Raw genomic sequence first — 19,604 nt, forward strand, 5'->3', positions numbered from 1 at the left:
GGAATAATTAATTAATTTTTTAATAATTATAAATTTATTAAATTAGATGGTAAATCAGAAATTCGAGGTAAATTAAATACAATATGTGTCCGTGTGTGTCCAACACGGATACGGACACGTGGATACGTATCCGACACAGATTTTTTTCAAAATATGGCATGTCCATGTAACCTAGAATATAACAGACATTTAATGTTATTTGGTAATAACTTGCTAATTGCATGTCTATAATAGTTCGAAGAGAAATTTTGTACAACTAATTGAGATTTACAGAGGAAAATCCTTTAACGATTCAATTTCTATTACATTTTTTTTTTATTACATCCTATGCAGGTGAGGCAGCTTAATGAACACGCAAACAAATACAGCACCAAGCAATTAAAGTGATACTTACAGCTACTAGAGTTACAATAACTCCTCCCAACCCTACCTTAGATACAAGGAAACCAATAACTGAGAGAAGATAATGAATTCGCTTACTACAACAGCAGGGGAGTGTATGCCAAAAAATGGGACAATGTCCACCTGCAACCAGTTCTCAACTGCCGATCCCACCACAGCACCCACAACCAGTCCCCCAATAGTTATCACAGTTGATTTTCCTGAAAGATGCACAACAACGCACTTCTTCTATACTCTCACAAACTGAAAAACTAAATGTCTAGGTGCATTTGGAAACATATTAAGGTTAAGAAAACAATCAGCAGAATAACCTTAACAATTTGACTTCATGATCAAGTCAATCAAGATATGTTGCAAGTTACAAAGTAGAGCAGGATGACAAAGACTGGTTCATGGAAGACATTTTGAAAGGCGATAAAAGCGTGTTAAGATGTTTAGTATAATCTCACATGGGACATTCAAAGCCCTTGCATAACAGAAAAGAAGTTCCTGTGCCACTTCACTCATGGGCTCATGGCTAATTGGTTATAAGCTGGATGCTCCACGGTTAAAGAACAATGCATAGAACAATACACCAATTCCAACTGAATAAAATGATGGAACTTGTTTTGCAAGGATAATGTAGTTGGAGTCTATAACGAAATGAAAGTTGGTTTTAAGGAAATACTAGTTATGGAACAACTTGACTATAAAAAGTGTGATGATGGCATAGTGTAGACATGCAACTATTGCAGCTCTGTCCATAATAGACTTCAACCACCCAAGTTTTACGCTAGCTGAATGTGAATAACTGTAAATAAATATGAAGAACTATGATGCCCCCAATGCACCCAAAAGCTCACTAGGCTTGCCTATGCTATAGATTCACCCATCAGGGATCACACATGGGGTACCTAGTCTTTCCTTGGAATAGGAAATAAATTATGAAAACTGAAAATAAATTGAGTGCATACCTAGTTTGATGTTCTTTTTAGTCAAGAAGTACAACGAAGCTCCAAAACTAGTAGCTAAGATCAGCCCAGGAACATCAGCCCCAGCATATGGCGCCGAAGAAGATGTAGAAACTCCATTGGCATACGTTAAGACCATTAAGGCTCCATATATCCCAGCTTGTACACCCAAGTTGCTAGCTGGCGGTGCTTCAATTGAAATGGGTGGATTCTTAACTGAAGCCTGTAGCCACCGAGGCATGGAACTCATTCCCTGACTACTTACAGGCTTAACATCAGCATAACGAATATTACTACTAACAACTTTTCCTGCTCGACGTTGAGTTAAACTCTGCATAAGTAACATGTCATATGCAGCTTCTACCTGAAACCAAACCCAATTTCACACACCCACACTAAAAAGTTCAATTCTTCAGCAAATATTTAATGCTTAAAACTAAAAACCCATGAACTTTAACATATTAGTAGAGAAAAAAAAGATGGTGCAATATTTGTAATATTATACCTGGGCAATAGCGTCTTGGTCATCACGACAAGTAGCAATAATAGAATTTTTGGCACGAAGAATTTCATCAAAAGAAGCACCATCAGAAACACCAAGAACTTTCAAAGCATTTTCAACTGACATCTCATATGAGTCATCTGCTCTTGAACCAGCCAGAACAACAACTCTCAGCCGTGAAGGAACAACAGCACCACTTGATTGCTTACTATTATTATTATTTTTCTCTTCCTTAACAATAATAGCTTTGTTGCACTCGGACGAGAAATGGGTCGAGTCCAAAATTTCGATTGAGTTGGTAATAAGTTATTGCACTGAGTCATCACTCGGTGGTTCGGTCCAAAGGACAAGGAAGAGGATGTTGCCATTTCTTTCATTATTGTGAGCCGTGCGTGCAGTGTTTATCACCTGATCATTAAACCGTTGTTTTTGCTTGCAAGCAAAGTAGATTCTTTTTGGTCCTAGTCTTGACTCTTTTAAGACAGTTAAGTTGGAGTGGGAAAGCCGTAATAAGAGAAGTGAGATAGACTGTTGATTTTAGAGGGCCTAGATTTAGCACATTTTGGGCCACAATAAATTGACTGGACCATATCTTTTCCTGGGTAAATATCATATTCTCAACCATGGACCATAATGACATTTAGGAGTAAAAATCAACCAAGCATAGGGGCAATTTAGCAATATTTGGTAAAATATTGGGGCAGTTTAGTAATTTCAAGTAAGAGCCGTCTAAATTTGCCCTATTCACTGAGATAAAGTGTCTCACCAACCAAAGATCTCCAATTTATATATGAATTATTTTAGTTTTATTTTGAATTGAGTTATATATGAACTACACGTAGGAGTGTGCATGGGTATAATCGAATCGGAATATTATACTCATTACAATTGGGTCTTTAAGAGCCAAACCGAACCGAAAAAGAATCAGAACCATTAGAACTGAATAGTTAAAAATCTATGGGTACTCAGACCGCCGAAGGATGTGTTTGTGGGTGGTTGGAAGTTGGAATGAATCCTACATTCCTATCCTAGAGGTCATCCAAGCCCGTTAGGGATAAATCCTACATAATTCCCACTTCACAAGACTCGAACCAACTCCCTCCTGGACTAGTTGGGTTATCATGTTGGGGTGTTCGGGCTCTTCGCTTATTTTAAAACTCAAATAATAAATGAGCATGATGAAACTCGCCTCAATGAAAACTCGCCTCAATAATCTCAAATATCTTCCCACATTGTAACATAACCAAGCTACAAGTATCAACTATATATATGAGCCAGACTTGAACTTATTTAAAAACTCGCTTAATAAACAAGTTATGTTTAAGGAAAAATGAAACTCAACTCATAAGCTTGAATTCCACAATGCAATTACTACAATTACCGGAAAATCTAATTTCTTAATAAAAAGATTATTAAAAGGCGATGTGGGACTATGTTTTGTTTTTCATCTGCATCTTCGTAGCCATTGTCGTGCTCCTTGATTGAATCTCCTTGTTCAGTGAGGCTTTGCCTATGAATATGATGCGAGTGAGTTATTTTATTTATTTATCTGTTTGGAAATGTGGGTGAGGTCTTTATATCCAGTACTCCAGTTGTAAGTTCTAATGTTGTTATTTTGAAGGCCAAATGCATTTCTCATAGGCCGTAGTATTTGGCGATAAGAGACTACCGAATGAGGGCAGATAGCCTGGTTGATATCAATGCCCACTGGTTGTAGAATTTTTTTTCCACACGCCCTTTACTGAAACTGCAGTGTAACATAAGGGGTGGTCTGCAGTTTCATCAACTTGAGTGCACAGTACACACTCTGCATCCACATCCTTACCCCTTGCGCGCAGTTGATCTGTTGTCAGTATTTTTCCTTGTTGTAAACACCAAAGGAAGAACTGCACTTTAGGAGGTACACCACCACACCACGCCATTGATAAAAGCTTTGGAGTTATAGGTTGGGGTGGGTAAGGAATGCTGTTGGCCAGAAGATTGTAATAGGATCGAGAACTGAAATTACCGTTCCTTCTTCAGTCTTTGTTGGCTTTACCTACTAGTCTGGCTAATATGCCCAGATTTATCACAAGCAAATCCATATTTGATCATGAGTTTGACATCTTGTTATTGATATATTATAACTTGGCTGCTTAAATTTGCGGCAGACGGCTGCTGGGAAATCGGTGTCTGGAGGTCTGTGGTCTTTGTTTGAAGATCAGGTGACTATGCTTCTTTCACTTTAATTACCTTTTTGGTTTGTCGTGCTTTGTGAAAGGAAGTCCTAAATTTATTATTTCAGGCACTTGCTGTCCTTGTACATGATATGGGTCCAAACTGGGAGCTTGTCAGTGATGCCGTCAGCAGCACTCTGCAATTCAAGATATACCTGATTTGGATTTTATATTTCTTACCCTAAGTCCTTAATATTTACCTCACTATTCTTATATCTGTTCGAAGACACTGTTATTAAACTTTCCAAAATTCTTCTAGTTTCATCTCTTCGTGAAAAATAGGAAATGCTAATTTGATTTTCCTGTTTGACTCTTACAGTGTATATATGGAAACCCTAAAGAATGCAAAGAACGCCACAAAATTTTAATGGACTGGAACGCTGGTGATGGGGCTGATAGTGCAGAAGATTCATCCGTCTACTTTGCCAGGCATTCCGAAGGTATGAATGTCTGGAACTGTTACAAAATTTGAGTTGTGTTTTGGATTTGGATTTTGGAGCAATAGTTTTCATATTTTTTATTGGCACTTGTCACTAGTCATTTTCCCTAATCTTATCTTTTTGGATGCCATGCCCATTCATCAGGGCAGTGCCAGACAATTGTTTCAACATCTGCAAGGACCAATGGAAGAGGATACTCTGAAGTTTCATTTTGAAAAGATCGTTTTCATTAAATAAGGGGATTATGGCTGCTGGAAATCAAGTTGCTGAGAAAGGTGAGCAAGTCATGCATCTGTTGCAAGGTCAGAGTTTGTTTTCTGGTTCAGGCTCAACTCCTGTTCAGCCGAGTAAACCATTGGTTCCTCAACCCTCAAGCTCATCACAACAAAAGGTGTTTTTGCGTTCACCTCCGTCATCTTCAAAGCAAGTCCTGCAAATGCCGTCTCCCACAGATAATAGCAATCAAGGCCAGGTACATCCAATTTCTTCCGGCAATGCCCAACAACCAGTTCTTCCATTAGGTATGCCTCCCCACCAGCAGCAATCACTGCATAGACAGGCCAGTCAATCACAACAGACTATTCGTAGAATGCTTCCACAGAATCGTCAAGCGAGCTCTGATTACTCCATTGGTCAGGTTAACCAGCTGCCTGTTAATGACACTTTTCACATGTCGACGAGCACTGATTCTACTAGTGTTGTGCCCGTCACTTCTTCAAGCGCTCCTCCTCAGTGGAAAGCGCAGGAGCCATTTTATGATGCAAGTACACCAAATGCAGCTAGTCAATTGGCTTCTATTGGAAATCCATCTTTGCCAAGTTCATCGGGGGATGAGCCAATCACTTTGCATAGCCAAGGGAATAAGCCAAAGGCAGTTCTCAGGTGGCATTCCGATTCATAATCAGAATGTACAAACACAGTGGCAGCCACAAAAGCAACCACTACTGCAATCATCCCAACAATCATCTCCCCCACTAGCACATCAACCACCACCTTCCCAGCAACCACAATTGCAATCGCAGGCACTGCCACAACAACCACCTCAGTAGCATTCACCACAAAACTCTCAAGTCGAGCAAGATGGTCTATGTGTGAGGCCTACCAACTCTGGACCAGGTTAAACACCAGAGTGTTTGGTCAGTTCACTGAGTATTGAGTCCATTCAGGTTTGCGTCGCCACACCGGTGTGACGCTGTGTACAGGTAATCTGGAGTTCTGATTTATCTGCTTATTTTTCCGAGTAGAATAAGAAATGTAGTGTTTCATGGTCAGGTGATATTGTCCTTGGAAATTTACTTACCTTTGGGATATGGATGTTTTGTTTGATAGGATTTTGTTATTTCTTTGATTTGCACAAACATATGAAACTTGACAAGTAATCTTTGGTTTTCGTGCAGATTGAAGCTTGACACTCCTAAACGGCTTAACCAATTATGGGGAGAGGTGTAAGGTGTGATGTGCAGGTTTTGGTAGAGTTGAGGGAGTTATTGAATAGAACTCTTTTTCGGTGCCTTTTGGTTCTTTTTGGACATTAAAAGTATCATCTTGGCTGTGGGAAATATATAGATGAGGGATAGAAGTAAAGTGTACAGGGATGTTGTCCCTACTATGTTCGCCCCCTTGAAATGTTTTTTGTCTAGGGCGTTGATGGGGATGATTTTTCCATTTTTTCTTGCCCCTAGGTGGTGCATGTATCAGTTAGGTTTTGGATTAAGCTTGTAATGTACAAAGGCTTCTATTTTAATTAGCACGCCTTTGGGCATTTTTGTGAAATGTAATTTATTTTAGCCATGTACAGGGATGACCAGCTAGGTGCAGGTTAGCTTACTGTCCAGGATCTGGGAATGATAACCAAAACAATCTTGTAGATAGATCTAATACATTCTCCGGGAGCTGGATATTTTTTGTTTCTGTAGTGAATTGTGTTGTCACCATGTTTGGTGTCTAGGCACATTGGAACTTAAAGTCTGTAAATTTGTTTCATGTGCATCTGTACTGGTTGTCTGAATACCTAATAACCCATGGCCGCATATTCCAATTTGCAGTTCTATTTTACTCCAAGTTTTGATGCTGCATCCCAAAATGTAGGTTGATAGCTTCAAAATATCAGAGTCTCAACCATGGTGCAAACTGCAGAATGACATTTCGGTATAAAACATTGAACACCAAAAACAAATACTTATAATCCCTACTTATAATAAATGAGGTCGCTCAACTTGTAATAATACATCCGCCCAAACCTTCCATCTTATTTTGGAAAATTGCTAGTGTTTGCAATTCCGTTCGGAATGTCCGAACTCTTGGATGCTTTTTAGGTTTTTCAAAAATTAAAAAACGACATCAAGATGGGAATTCTATTGGGTCCGTACCGTACATTCGTTAAAACAAATCACAGTATTCTGTGATTTGTGACTCTTGGTCACACTTTTTATGACGGTTTTGCCCATGTTACGATAATACCCTTACTGTCTTAATTATTCCACAACTTGCTCCCAATTAAAAGACGATGTGGGACTATGTTTGTTTTGAAGAAAAATGGTGAAACAGTGATCTCGAGAAACAGACCCTGAAGATGTTATTGTAACTGACATGGAAGCTCAACGCTCCGTTTCTCTGCGGCTTAACCGTAGAGGAGATGGTAATATTCAGGAAACCAAGGGTAAAAACACTTGCCTTTATGCTCGATATCGGTTTCAAATGTTTAACTGAGTTGTATGGTGAATGGCAGATGTTTTAAATGCTTTCTTATCTCCTTCTGGACGAATGTCCCCAGATTATCCAATGAAGATTATTTGGAAGAAGGGTTTTATACGTTTGTTTTTTGTCGTGGGCATTCTATGGATGCTACTCATTCTCACTGTGTTATTGTTTCACGTCTGGTCTTGCCAATCTTCTATTACTTTCTTTTCAGGTATGTTTAAAACTGTAAAGTTCTACCCTTTATTGTTCGATTGTGGTTTGAGAGTATGATCAGAAGAGTAATGCGTGCTTTAGCATTTCCCTAAACTTTTTTGGCGTGTGTAGCAATATATAATAAAGATAGCAAGGTAATTGTGATGCTGGATACAATGGGGCTGTTACCAAAACCACAACATCGTAAGTATTTGGAGGTACATGCCTTTTATACTCTTTAAATTGCAATTCTAAGTTAATATTCTGATATTTTTGCAACTAGGTTGTGCAATTCCTGTACTGGATGACCCAGACGCTGTAACTATTCCAAAGAGTAGAACTCCGGATAAAATTGTTGAAAATCTCTTATATATTTCGGACGAGTCCGTGAAGGATAATTCAATTCCATTTTCTGGAGGTTTTGTAAAGAATAACTCAGTTCCACTTTTTGGAGGGTACCAGACTTGGACTCAGCGAGATAATAGTTTTAAATTAAACTCGACAATGAAGGTAAACGAAACTTTATTGGAGCTGTTTATTTTAAATCTCCGTGTTGTTTTTTTTTTTCTGTCTACCTCTGTATTCTCAAATTAATAGTAAGGATGCCTGTGTCACGATCATGGAATCTTGTTACTTTATACATTTTTAAACTTTGCATTTTAGTTTAGTTTTTAAACAAAGCATGGTGAATGGAGGTATGCTCTCGAGTTGTAAATGTCCTTTTTATGGATTCAGTTATGTGTATCCTATTCTGTAAGACCTGGCCATGATTTAGTTCTACTGAATGTCAGGACAAATATAACTTTTTTAATATCTATATACTTGCTAATTTTGTGGAACGCCATTCATCTTGATTTCGTGAAAATTTCTATGTTGTCAAGCTAAGACTTAATTATACAAGTGGCTAAGAATCACAACATTGTAGTGTACCAACTATTGACATGCACTAGACATTAGTCTGTGGGGGCATCTTAATCGGATGCTACATTGTACTCCACTAGCCACAATCTGCAGATGGATTTCTGTTCTATTTCCCACTAGCCACAATCTGGATTCGCTTTTTGAGACATTGTGAGTTATAGACACTATGTTTTTCCTTTGTTTTTTTCCCCTCTAAGTGTGCCTCTTGCTTAGGTTTCAATACTTCTAGTTGAATGTGGTGTGCGCAATTTGCTTTATTCATTTTTTGTGGTATTCAGGTGCACTGTGGTTTCATACACAATGGGGGCGCAGAAATGGAACCTAAGGATGTCAATTATGTGGAAAAATGTAGATTTGTAGTTGCTTCTGGCATTTTTGATGGTTATGACACACCCCACCAACCTTCAAATATAAGCCCCCGTTCTCAAAAGCTTTTCTGTTTTCTTATGGTTGTGGATGAAAAATCTTTCAACTTCATCAAGAAAAATCTGACTGTCAGATACGATAGTGATGGGGGGAAATGGGTGGGTATATGGCGCTTGATAGTACTTCACTATCCACCCTATGATGAGCCGAGAAGAAACGGGAAGGTTCCGAAAATATTAACCCACAGGTTATTTCCTCAAGCACAATACAGCATCTGGATTGATGGAAAAATGGAGCTTATTGTCGATCCCTTACTTATGTTAGAAAGGTGTGTTGGTGAGATCTTTCATATATATATGTCATTTGTCAAATGCTTTAATTTTTATTTTATTGGTATCCATATTCATTCAGTGGTTGCATACATATTTCATATAAAGCGACAATTTTTTATCTGCACGAGGCAGGTTCCAAAGAGACTGAGATTGGCTAAATACATTTTGACTAAACCCAACATCTTCTTACCTCGGATTTTAGTTCAGTAGCACTTCCTGCCTTGTTGCCAGAGGGGCACATATATTCTTCTTTTCTTTCGTTATGCAGTTCTTAAGACTCTTTAAGGGATGTACTTATGCCTGAAAACTGAAGAATACAATATGGACTAGGAGAGACTGAAGAGCACTTTCCACATCCCATTGAGAGCAGTAGTCAGATGAATGATCTTTATTTCATACATATTGTTATAATTTATAATACGTATTATAAACATGTAATTCTTCTGCAGCAGTAAGAAAATTAGTACAATATAAAGTTTCAAGATCCATTTCAATAATTTTAAACAAATAGCTTTGGTGGTTCCTGTACCCGCTGTATCCCCTTAATTTTTTTTGGAATATGGTTGAATATTTGGCACATTGTTCCACTTGCCTAAGGTAAAGAATGAATGCTACACCTGCTTGCTGAGGCTTTAGGTGTTAAAGAGTTAATGGAAAAATCTTGTAAAAAGGAATTTACAAAGTTATTATATACTATCAATCCTGATTCCTCGTATCATTCATCAAGGTGCAGATAGAATGGACTATTCTTCGTATCTTTGCTAATCTTACATGATTTTCTTTAGCTGTATTTTCATATTTCACCAAAAGATATAGAATATGTAGTTTGTTGCTTAAAAGTGGCTTCACTGCTCCGTGGCTAAAGTTGTTTGAGACATGGATTTTGCAGATATTTATGGCGTGGGAAACACACATTTGCCATCGCTCGTCACAAACACCATCAAAGCATATATGAAGAGGCTGATGCAATAAAGCGGAGAAAGCGGTATGCCCGACCTCTTATCGATATTCAAATCAAAATATACCGATATGAGGGAATGGAACCATGGAGTCCGAGTAAAAGGACAATCAGCGGTATGAAAAATTAAACTCCCCACTCTTGTATTACTTTATTTTACTCTCAATATGTATGAAAGCTAGGAGGAAATCTAGAACCCAAAATCATGGTGTCACTGAGAGCTGTGTTTTCAAGTTTCTCTAGGGATTTGTTAAAGATGCAAGAAAATTGGGATTTTAATGTTGAACCCAAAATAATGAGGTGGTGAACCACGGAGTCTATCAACAGTGCAGATGATGATTTCATTATTCTGTTTAGAGTTAACCTTTTGACAATCTCCATTTTCTATACACATGCGATGTTGGACAAACTTTCATTTGATGGATTATTCTCTCATTAGGAACTCGTCTATTATGTATGGTCATAGTGCAGATTATCAATGTTACTTCCTCTTACATACTCTGTATTTTGAATTGTTTATATGTTTTTCTTACCCGATTTTTCATTTTAATAACATAATTGATAAAATGCAGATGTGCCGGAGGGGGCTGTTATCATTCGGGAACACACTGCCTTGAACAACTTGTTTAGCTGTCTGTGGTTCAATGAGGTCAACCTATTTACACCAAGAGACCAGCTGAGCTTTGGATATGCTCTCTACAGATTAGGAGATTCATTCAAGCTCTTTATGTTTCCAAATTGCGAGTACAATTCTATCTTTTTGTTGCATAATCATACTAGGGAGCATTCTTCCAAGGTTGAATGGGTGAAAGATTTGAAAGAATTTAAAAAGAATAGCACCGGATTGATAGAGACAAGGGGTGGATTCGGCTTATTTACTTACCCTGTAAATGTTACCTCAGTCGACCTCCCGCCTGTAACAAGAACATCCCAAGCAGGCTGACTTGTAGTCCTATCAACTTTAGTTGTCTTTGGATTCGTGGTCTCATGTCAATTTTCAACTGCTTGGGACAAGTAAGAAATGCAGTATTCAGGAAAACATTCACCACCAAGGACTGAGTTTATGGACATGAGCAGATGGGCAGGATCTTATAGCGCACAGCTGAGGTTTTGTTTGCTATATGAGATGCCAAATATTTATAATCTAGCCAGTGAGGCTGGTCCCCAAGTTGATGCTAGGATTCGCCTCATGATTTTGAATGCTGCTGAACTGTTTCAAATTTCCCAATGGATCAAATGGACCTTATTTGTTGGGGTGGAGGGGCTGGCTTGCTTACAAAGTCTAATTGCAGATTTTTAACTAGTGTTTGACTGTCCTTAGTCACCCTTTGTTAGCAAGACGCCAGTATGTGTAACATTTTGGTAGTCAATTTTCGTTTTTGCTTTTTATGAATGAGAAGTCTCTGTCACTGATGGACTTGAATTGTATTGTCCTTGTGTATGCTAAAATCATACTGGCATGTAACTACAAATTTGTAGCTTGGTTCACAAAGTTTATCATAATTTAGTGTTGCTTTACGTTTATAGGCTAATTTAGTGATAGCTTGGTTCTCAATGGATGTTGCTATCTGTTGAAAATGTATAGACACAGTAGATGTCATTGTACTATCTTGCCAAATGAAACACAATATAGAAAATGAAAATGTCACAACGATACAGCAAGAGCAAGTAACAAAAATGGAATAATATCACAAGTTAACTAAGAGTGCCACAAGTAAGGGGTTGCTGCTTTAATTGAAACAGTATCGGGCCGAAATACTATAAGTCTACAAAAAATTTCTTACTACTGACAAATACAGCCAATTTGCCAAATAACTTCATGGTTCTCCTTGCCAATAGCACCATAGCAACTTCCGAATGGAGAGTGGTCTGTGTGAAGCAAGAATTCTTTATAAGTCTAAATTCTTCCTGATCTTACTTTCTGCAGATTCTGAATTCAAACTCTTGATTCCACCAGGAGACTACAAACATCTCGCCCTGCCATTACGCATGCCAACAGCGTGTAGTTTTAGAACACATCAAGCTGCCAGGTATACATGCATGCACATTGCTGATTCTGAACTCAAACGCTTGAATCACAATAGGAGATTGCATATATCTCACCCTGCCACTAAGCATGCTCATGGCGTGTCTTTTAAGAAAACACGATACTCCTTCGTAATATACGCATTCACTTCAGCAAAGATAGGTCAATTCTCCAATGAAGTCTGCAAAATCAAATAGACAAACGTCAGCAACTATGATGCAAGACTGTAACCATCTGAACAAGACGGAGCTAAAAGCCCTTCAGGCAGGTTCTGGTTGAAGCACTTGCATAGCCAAGGTATGGCTGTCTGAACCATCCAAGGCAACTCTCGCAATAGACATCTCAGATGTCAATTAACACATGGTCTTTCTTGCGTGTGTGAAAATTAATTTCAGTTCATCCATGACTGGGATGTCTCAATTTTTTATACCAACAAAGGAGCATGCGACGAAATAAATTTGGTACCAGAAGTAAATGACTGTTTGTGAGGAACATACCTTTTTGGAGCCCATATTACGAAGTAGACTTAAAGTCTCAACAAAATCTGTAGGGGGTGCACATGAAAATTTTATACGCTCTCCAGTATGCGGATGCTTAAACCTACAATAACGCCACACATGCCATCAAACAATCTTTGATAAGTTTTCAGAATCAGTTTAGTAATAATTTGGTTGCACTCCTCGTTTGACTTGGCCAACCAAGGTGATACCAAACCGGTCTACAGAGACTCAAGATACAAATCTCGCATAAGCGAACTCTATGTTAGACCATTTAAGTTTTTTGCTGAATATCTTAGTACTACCAGAACCAATCCATTTTTGGATGCTGCAACCAACCATCACAAAACTCGGCCAAGCAGAATCCAGGATGAACAGTTACGTGGGGAATGGTCAGATTCCTCAAACCATACTTGTTAACTTATTGACTTGAGTAAAGAAATTAATATAATTTCAATAAGTCAAGTTTCCTCACCCGAGGGCCAGAGCATGGAGACAAGGCCTTTCTAACATTGAAACTAATTTTGTAAGGTCAGCTCGATGGCTGGACGAGATTCTAGGTTGAAGCAACGACAAGGCCATGCTCTTCGTTCCTCCATACACTTCATCTCCTAGCAGAGGAATTCCCAAGTACTTAGCATGTGCACGTATCTACCGCAAAATAGCAGCACAAACACTGTCAGTTGAAAATATATACAGAAAAGTTGGAGAAGAGACAAATAATACTTTTGATAAGAACTTAGGAGTTAGGATCGAGACCTTGAAAGAGTAAATAATCTTCTTTTTAGGCAACAAGACAATACAGTTGGTTATTATGGCCTATTTTTGTGTGAGTGTTTTCGCCAGTAACAAAATTACTTTTTAACACCTGAGATCCAAAAATTAATAATTCAATGTCATATACACTTAAAAGTACCTGATGAGTGCGCCCAGTTTCTAATCTCCACTCAACCAATGCAGAACCACCACCTGCAAGTACTTCAATCACCTTGTACCTAGTTCAATTTCAAAACCACTTCAACATAAAAAGAGAAAATGTACTATATGTGAAATACTGAAAAGGAGAAGACTTGACTGATGTTTAGGAAAACCAGAGAGTTAAAGCAGGAAAGGAAAATGACCTACTAGCAGCATGGCTTAACCTGTCTAGAGACACTAGGGCAAGGTATAGCAGCCATACGAATCCGATTGTTGATATCACGACCTATTGGGACCTCAACACGTCCAGAAAGGGTGGTGGGAACTCCCGAAGTAAGACTTATGTACACTCTATGAATGGTATGCTGCTTGAACTGTTCAGATAGATGGGCATGAGAATACTCGTCCTGCAAGAGATAAGATGATTCATAGAATCATATTCTTACCAAAGTTCATATACATCTATATAAACCAAAGCAATACTGAAACTCTTCTGTATTCTTTTGCCAAGAAAAAAAACATCTGGATTATCTTAAGGAATTACATTTAAAAATACGGGGGAGATAGAGAACAGAGATAACATAAGCAAAAGGAAGTCAGTATTGTGGAAGAGGTTGAGATAGGAAACTGATCAAGGAAGAGGATTGGCAGAAGTGAAGAGTCAATGATGACTTCACAAGTCGGATTACTTTGGTACCATGTTATGAAGCTACAAAAATGCCTTTAGGGTGAATACATAATGGACACAGCCCCGCAGATATATGTGAATATAACCTTCCAATCTTACATTAATTAGCAAAGTACCAATGCTCACCTTTGCAACAACAAGTAACCCGCTAGTTCCTTTGTCCAATCTATGTACAATTCCAGGTCGTATGCTAGAACCAATCTCCATAGAGGAACTCCGATCATCATGAGAGCCAGTGAACTCAGCGTCAGAATCATCATCGAGGTCAGAAAGTATAGAATTGCTTGATATATTTGGAAGAGCGCAGTGATGAAGAATGCCATTTACAAGTGTGCCATTAGCATTGCCAGGTGCTGGATGAACAACCTGAAAAATTCCCTCCCCCCCCAATTCATATTACTAAACATACATACAACTTGTTTATATGCGAATAACAAAAAGTAAGAAGAGACAATTACCATATGAGCAGGCTTGTTTACAACGAGAACATGAGCATCTTCAAAAACAATATCTAGAGGTATATCTTCTGGTTCAGCTCTTAATGGCTGCAACTCAGATATTGTGCAGTTCACCTTATCCCCACCTCTTATGACATGTGAAACCTGCTCAGCACATAAAAGTATTTATTCTTGTAAAACTACGTAAACAAAAGAGATGAAAGAAAATGATGATTATTACCTTATCTATGATTCGACCATTAACAGTAACTAGTCCAGCACGAATACTGGACTGCACACGTGCTCTACTAACATTACTAATGCGAGAAGATATCCAAGAATCAATCCTCGCTTTCGATGACCCATTATTCTCAACGGTCTCTTGTAGTTGGACTCCAGCGTAGTTTCCACTCTCTCCACCGGTAACAGGTTCTTGGGAACTGAATACTCTGAGAAGCCCAAGTGTTGGTTTTGTAGTTTTTTTAATGCGTAGAGCTTTTGCAGATGATGATGGTGAGCAAGTCAGTGCGAACATTTTTTTTTTTTTTTTCTCGTTTTCGTTTGCGCCCAGTGTCTTTCTTCTTAAGGATGATTCCGAGATTGTGTCGAAATGCCTGCCCCGATATATTTGTCAAAGTACCTGTACTTTTCCGATACATGTCACCAATATATCAAGAAACATCACATTGGTGATGCAATTACGGATATATGTTTTTTATTGTTTGTTGTTGGTACGTAATTCTTGTCTATGACAACTAAAAAAAACAAGAATTAGATTAAGATAATTATAAACGAAATTTATAAATTGTCAAATTGTAATTACCCAGCTTTGTATTGTGATACCACTTGCATTTCAAGCCTCTACTACATTCACAATTGCAACAAACTTGTTCATCATTTTTGAAATATATTTCCATCTCCTGCAAATTGAATCGGAAGACCTATCTGACCCACGTGTTGATTGAACTCATTTGTTACACGATTCTAAAATTCTTTTGCATTTTGGAAAGCACCAATAACAGAGTCTTCATTAATTTTTATCCAAGCAAGACATAGGAGCTCGATCAGTGAGTCGATTTCTTCTTTGGTTTTGATTGAGTGCTACCACTTGCTTGAGATGTCATTTGAAAGTAATTTAACTGATTTTGAAGAACTTTTTTTTTTAGGAACTGATTTTGAAGAAGAAGAAATATGATTGTTGGAAGTGTGAGTTGAAATGGAACAAATGTTGTATATATACCAAAAGTTTTAATTTTTAACTGTTTTTTACCATTTTGACTTTCTGACCGTTGTTGGATATAAACTAGCCCCAACTGGCTTGGTGAACATATCAGCCGTTTGTTCTACAGATCGAACAGACACTGGAATGATAATAGCAGCTTTGACCTTTTCTCGTATGAAATGTATATCTACCTCAATATGTTTCGTCCGCTCATGAAGTACAGAATCGGAAGCAAGCATGATAGCTGAGTTGTTATCGCAGAATAACTTCGAAGAAGGCCCTACTGGAAATCCTAACTCACCATAGAGAGAACGTAACCAAAGAAGCTCACGTTTCCCTCGAGCCATTGCCGCGATATTCACCTGCGAAAGATCCGAGGTAACATTTTGTTTCTTACTTTTCCAAGATATCAGGTGTGACCCAAAGAAAGTACATAAACCAGATGTTGACCTTCTATCTGTCTTGGAACCAGCATAATCTGCATCTGTATAACAAGACAGTCCTGATTGTCTACCTGATGCATAGAACAAACCAAGTCCTTTGAGATACCTCAAGATATGATAAACAAAGATCCATGTGAGATGTACGGGGAGCATGCATAAATTGACTAACAATACTAACCGCAAAGGCTACATCGGGCCCGGTGTTAGTCAAGTAAATCAATCTCCCAACCAAAACCCGATCTTGTAGATGGATCGAAAGTAATTCTCCGACTCGGAAGAGAGTTTTGCATTAGGATCCATAGGTGACAAAGTTGGCCTACATCCTAACATGCCCTCAGATCCTCCAACAAGTCTAGAATATACTTCCTCCTCGAGATAGAGATCCCATGTGAACGTGCTACCTCAATACCTAAGAAGTAGCGAAGGAGCCCCAAATCTTTCACATCAAATGCCTTACTCAAATCAGATTTTACGAGCAACACCAGATATATCATCACCGTGTAACTATAATATCATCAACATACACAAGAAGGAGGACCACGATGGCCAAACTTGTTCATTCGAACGAAGCAAGTGTGATCGATTGGCGTGGCCGAAACCAAGAGACAAACACCACCGGTGAAACGAAAAACCCGCACGCAGGTGATCAAGTTTCAAACCATATAGAGATTTCCAAAGACAACACACTTTCTCGACAAAACTCCCCTCACCGCGAAAACCAGGTGGAGGATCCATATAAATAGTTTCTGTTAGATCACCATGAAGGAAAGCATTCTTGATATCCAGCTGATACAGAGGCCAAGAATACGAAGATGCTAATGAGATCAAAAGCCGTACAGAAGAGAGTTTTGCCACTTTGAGCAAATGTATCACGAAATCTTTGCCAGGAACCTGGGTAAACCCCTTGGCAACCAATCGAGCCTTGTAACGATCCATAGTACCGTCTGCCAAATACTTAATAGAAAACACCCATTTGCATTGAACTGTTTTCTCACCAAGTGGCAGGAAAACCATATCCCATGTATGGTTCCGTTCGAGGGCTTCCATTTCACAGTGCATTGCAGTAACCCAATGGGGATCACGCAAAGCCTCAGAAACTGATCTCGGAATTAAAACCGAAGATGTTGCGTTCCAAAAAGCCCTGTAAGAGCTAGATAGTCCCTGGTAAGAAACAAACTTGCTAATAGGATGGTGAGTGCAACAGGTAACAATGAGACGGTCAGTTGGATGCCTATCCCGTGAAGACTTACGAAGTGGTAGCGGTGGTGGTGGTGGTGGTGGTGGGGTAACATGTGGACCAGATAATGTAATAAACTCAGAAATAGGACTAGAGTTACCGGGAAGAGGCACCGGGGGCGAGGAGTCCGGGGTGGAACATGGGAATGACGAACATCTTCCTGTAAAGGCTGCTCAAGTACCTGTGAATTAGTATCAAAAACAGGTAAAGGATAAATAGGGATAGAGTTTTCATTTCCAGGTGGAAAAGAAGAGTCCATAAAGGTATCTTGTTCTTGAAAATAGAGTTTGAACAAAGAATGGTGTATCCTCCAAAAAGTCACATCCATGGTATGATACAACTTACGAAAGTGGGGATCATAACAACGATATCCTTTTGAGAAGACAAAGATATCCCGTAAATATACATCTAATTGCTTTATCATCCAACTTTGTTCGACTTGGACTACGATTTTGGACATAGCAAGTACATCCAAACACCTTGGGAGCTATCGGGAATAAGACTCTATCCGGATGAAGAAGACGTAAGGGGGTTTTATTATTCAAAACAACTCGTGTAATGGGTTAAGAAGATAACTTGCAGTCAAAACAGCCATATGCCAATAAGATTTGGGAACATTCATTCCTCGTAAAAGGCAGCGAACGATTGCCATAAGACTCCGGTTTTTTCTTTTAGCAACCCCATTTTGTTCAGGTGTGTATAGGTGTTGGAAAGTTGTTGAAGAATGCCTTGTTGATTAAGTTGGGACACAAAGGCATTTGAAACATACTCTTTGGCATTGTCAGATCGAATACCCCTAACGGTAACATTATACTGGGTCTTAACCATTCTGAGAAAATTGGTAAATGAAGAGAGAACCTCAGATTTTTGCTTGAGCAGATAAACCCAAGTACACCTGGTGTGATCATCAATAAAAGTGACATAGTACCGGTGTCCTGACCAGGATGTTATTGGAGACGGTCCCCAAACATCAGAATGAACAAGATCAAATGCACAGGGAGTACGATGCATTCTAGAGATATAACTAGAACGAGTATGCTTAGACAAAGCGCAAATGTGACAATGAAACTTATGAGACTTGCAAGCTTTTATTAATTCGGGAAATAACAAACAAAGATACTGGAAGTTAACATGTCCTAAGCGAGCATGCCATAAGTTCAAAGACTCAGAAAAGAAAACATAAGAGCCGGTCGGCAACACGTAGCCTTTGTAAAGCGTTGGCCCGGTGGAGGTTCCCCAAAATAGTAAAGTCCGTCATGCTCATACCCCATGCCAAAAATCGTCCTCGTACTCCGGTCCTGGATAAAACATCGGTCAGAGAGAAAAATGACAGCACAATTGAGATTTTTGGCTAACTGACTAACAGATAACAAATTAAGGGAAAGGTTTGGCACATGTAGGACAGACTGAAGCGTAATAGATGGTGAAAGACAAACCTCCCCCTTACTTAGAATAGGGGTAGATGACCCATCAGCAAGGCGTACAGACCGATGGACAGTAGATACAGTGGATGTAAAAAGATTAGACTCACCAGTCATATGGTCATTAGCCCCTGAGTCAAGAACCCATGTGGGTTTAGCAGAATCCAATCTAACATGAAGAGCAAGTAGTAATTACGAGGCGTCATAGCTGTAGGGACAGTTGAATTCTGGACACGAGAATTCTGAACTATAGTGAAAAGCTGATCAATCCTAGAACTCAGCTGATTAATGTCTGCAGGTGCATCTGATGGAGTCTCAAAAGATGCTTCACCAATCGCAGAAGATTTGAGAGCACGGTTCTTAGAATAGTTCTGAGAACCAGTCTTAAATCTCAACTCCGGATACAGTTTAAAACAACGGTCTTTAGTATGTCCCGTATTCCCACAGTGATTACAAACGAATGGCTCCTTTTTGCGAGTTCCAGCAAAAGAAGCCTGAAATCGAGATCCGGAATTAACAGCAAATGCCATCTGATCAATGGGAGTAGGTGTCTCTGAAGATGGTGTGACTTTTAAATGGCGGCGACGTTCATCACTTTCTACCATAGCATAAGCCTCACTCGGAGAAGGTAGTGGAAAAGTACCCAAAATCTGACAGCGAAGGGTCTCATACTCATCTCGAAGGCCCAAAAGAAATTGGTATACCTGCTCATCTTCCGACGCTTTGTGGAGTTCCT

General features: G+C 39.0%; 4 protein-coding genes across 7 annotated transcripts; 2 read left to right on the top strand and 2 right to left on the bottom strand.

The window, feature by feature from the left end:
* Nucleotides 1-266: 266 nt before the first annotated feature.
* On the bottom strand, nt 267-2,337 carry LOC147520110 (chaperone (DUF3353)). Of its 2 annotated transcripts, none has more exons than XM_086591565.1 (3): nt 1,858-2,337; nt 1,356-1,716; nt 267-602 (listed from the first exon to the last, which is right to left on the bottom strand). In XM_086591565.1, exons 1-3 carry the CDS (start codon nt 1,978-1,980, stop codon nt 427-429), a joined length of 660 nt encoding a protein of 219 aa, XP_086447691.1. In that variant the 5' UTR covers nt 1,981-2,337; the 3' UTR covers nt 267-426. The 2 variants fall into 2 exon arrangements, with proteins under 2 accessions (XP_086447691.1, XP_086447692.1); XM_086591566.1 differs by having other exon boundaries at nt 267-624; nt 1,858-2,302.
* Nucleotides 2,338-3,581: 1,244 nt separating this feature from the next.
* On the top strand, nt 3,582-6,499 carry LOC147520111 (uncharacterized). The gene is made up of 4 exons (XM_086591567.1): nt 3,582-4,058; nt 4,139-4,510; nt 4,655-5,712; nt 5,908-6,499. The coding sequence occupies exon 3, from the start codon at nt 4,755-4,757 to the stop codon at nt 5,409-5,411; it is 657 nt and encodes a 218-aa protein (XP_086447693.1). The 5' UTR covers nt 3,582-4,058; nt 4,139-4,510; nt 4,655-4,754; the 3' UTR covers nt 5,412-5,712; nt 5,908-6,499.
* A 499-nt stretch (nt 6,500-6,998) lies between these two features.
* On the top strand, nt 6,999-11,503 carry LOC147520112 (Sept9 (DUF616)). Of its 3 annotated transcripts, none has more exons than XM_086591571.1 (7): nt 6,999-7,169; nt 7,284-7,421; nt 7,535-7,606; nt 7,686-7,912; nt 8,602-9,017; nt 9,911-10,095; nt 10,552-11,503. In XM_086591571.1, exons 1-7 carry the CDS (start codon nt 7,100-7,102, stop codon nt 10,920-10,922), a joined length of 1,479 nt encoding a protein of 492 aa, XP_086447697.1. In that variant the 5' UTR covers nt 6,999-7,099; the 3' UTR covers nt 10,923-11,503. The 3 variants fall into 3 exon arrangements, with proteins under 3 accessions (XP_086447697.1, XP_086447696.1, XP_086447694.1); XM_086591570.1 differs by having other exon boundaries at nt 7,007-7,148; nt 7,239-7,421; XM_086591568.1 differs by having other exon boundaries at nt 7,009-7,169; nt 7,239-7,421.
* An 86-nt stretch (nt 11,504-11,589) lies between these two features.
* LOC147520113 (RNA pseudouridine synthase 2, chloroplastic-like) lies at nt 11,590-15,132 on the bottom strand. Its single transcript, XM_086591572.1, is given in 9 exon segments — nt 11,590-12,186; nt 12,503-12,605; nt 12,978-13,153; nt 13,419-13,497; nt 13,624-13,637; nt 13,639-13,827; nt 14,235-14,474; nt 14,567-14,710; nt 14,787-15,132. Coding segments are annotated over 9 exon segments (1,257 nt in total). The 5' UTR covers nt 15,081-15,132; the 3' UTR covers nt 11,590-12,168.
* Between the last annotated feature and the right edge of the window lie 4,472 nt (nt 15,133-19,604).

This window comes from Coptis chinensis, chromosome 2 (assembly GCF_015680905.1).
Source record: "Coptis chinensis isolate HL-2020 chromosome 2, ASM1568090v1, whole genome shotgun sequence".
Lineage (NCBI taxonomy): Eukaryota > Viridiplantae > Streptophyta > Magnoliopsida > Ranunculales > Ranunculaceae > Coptis > Coptis chinensis.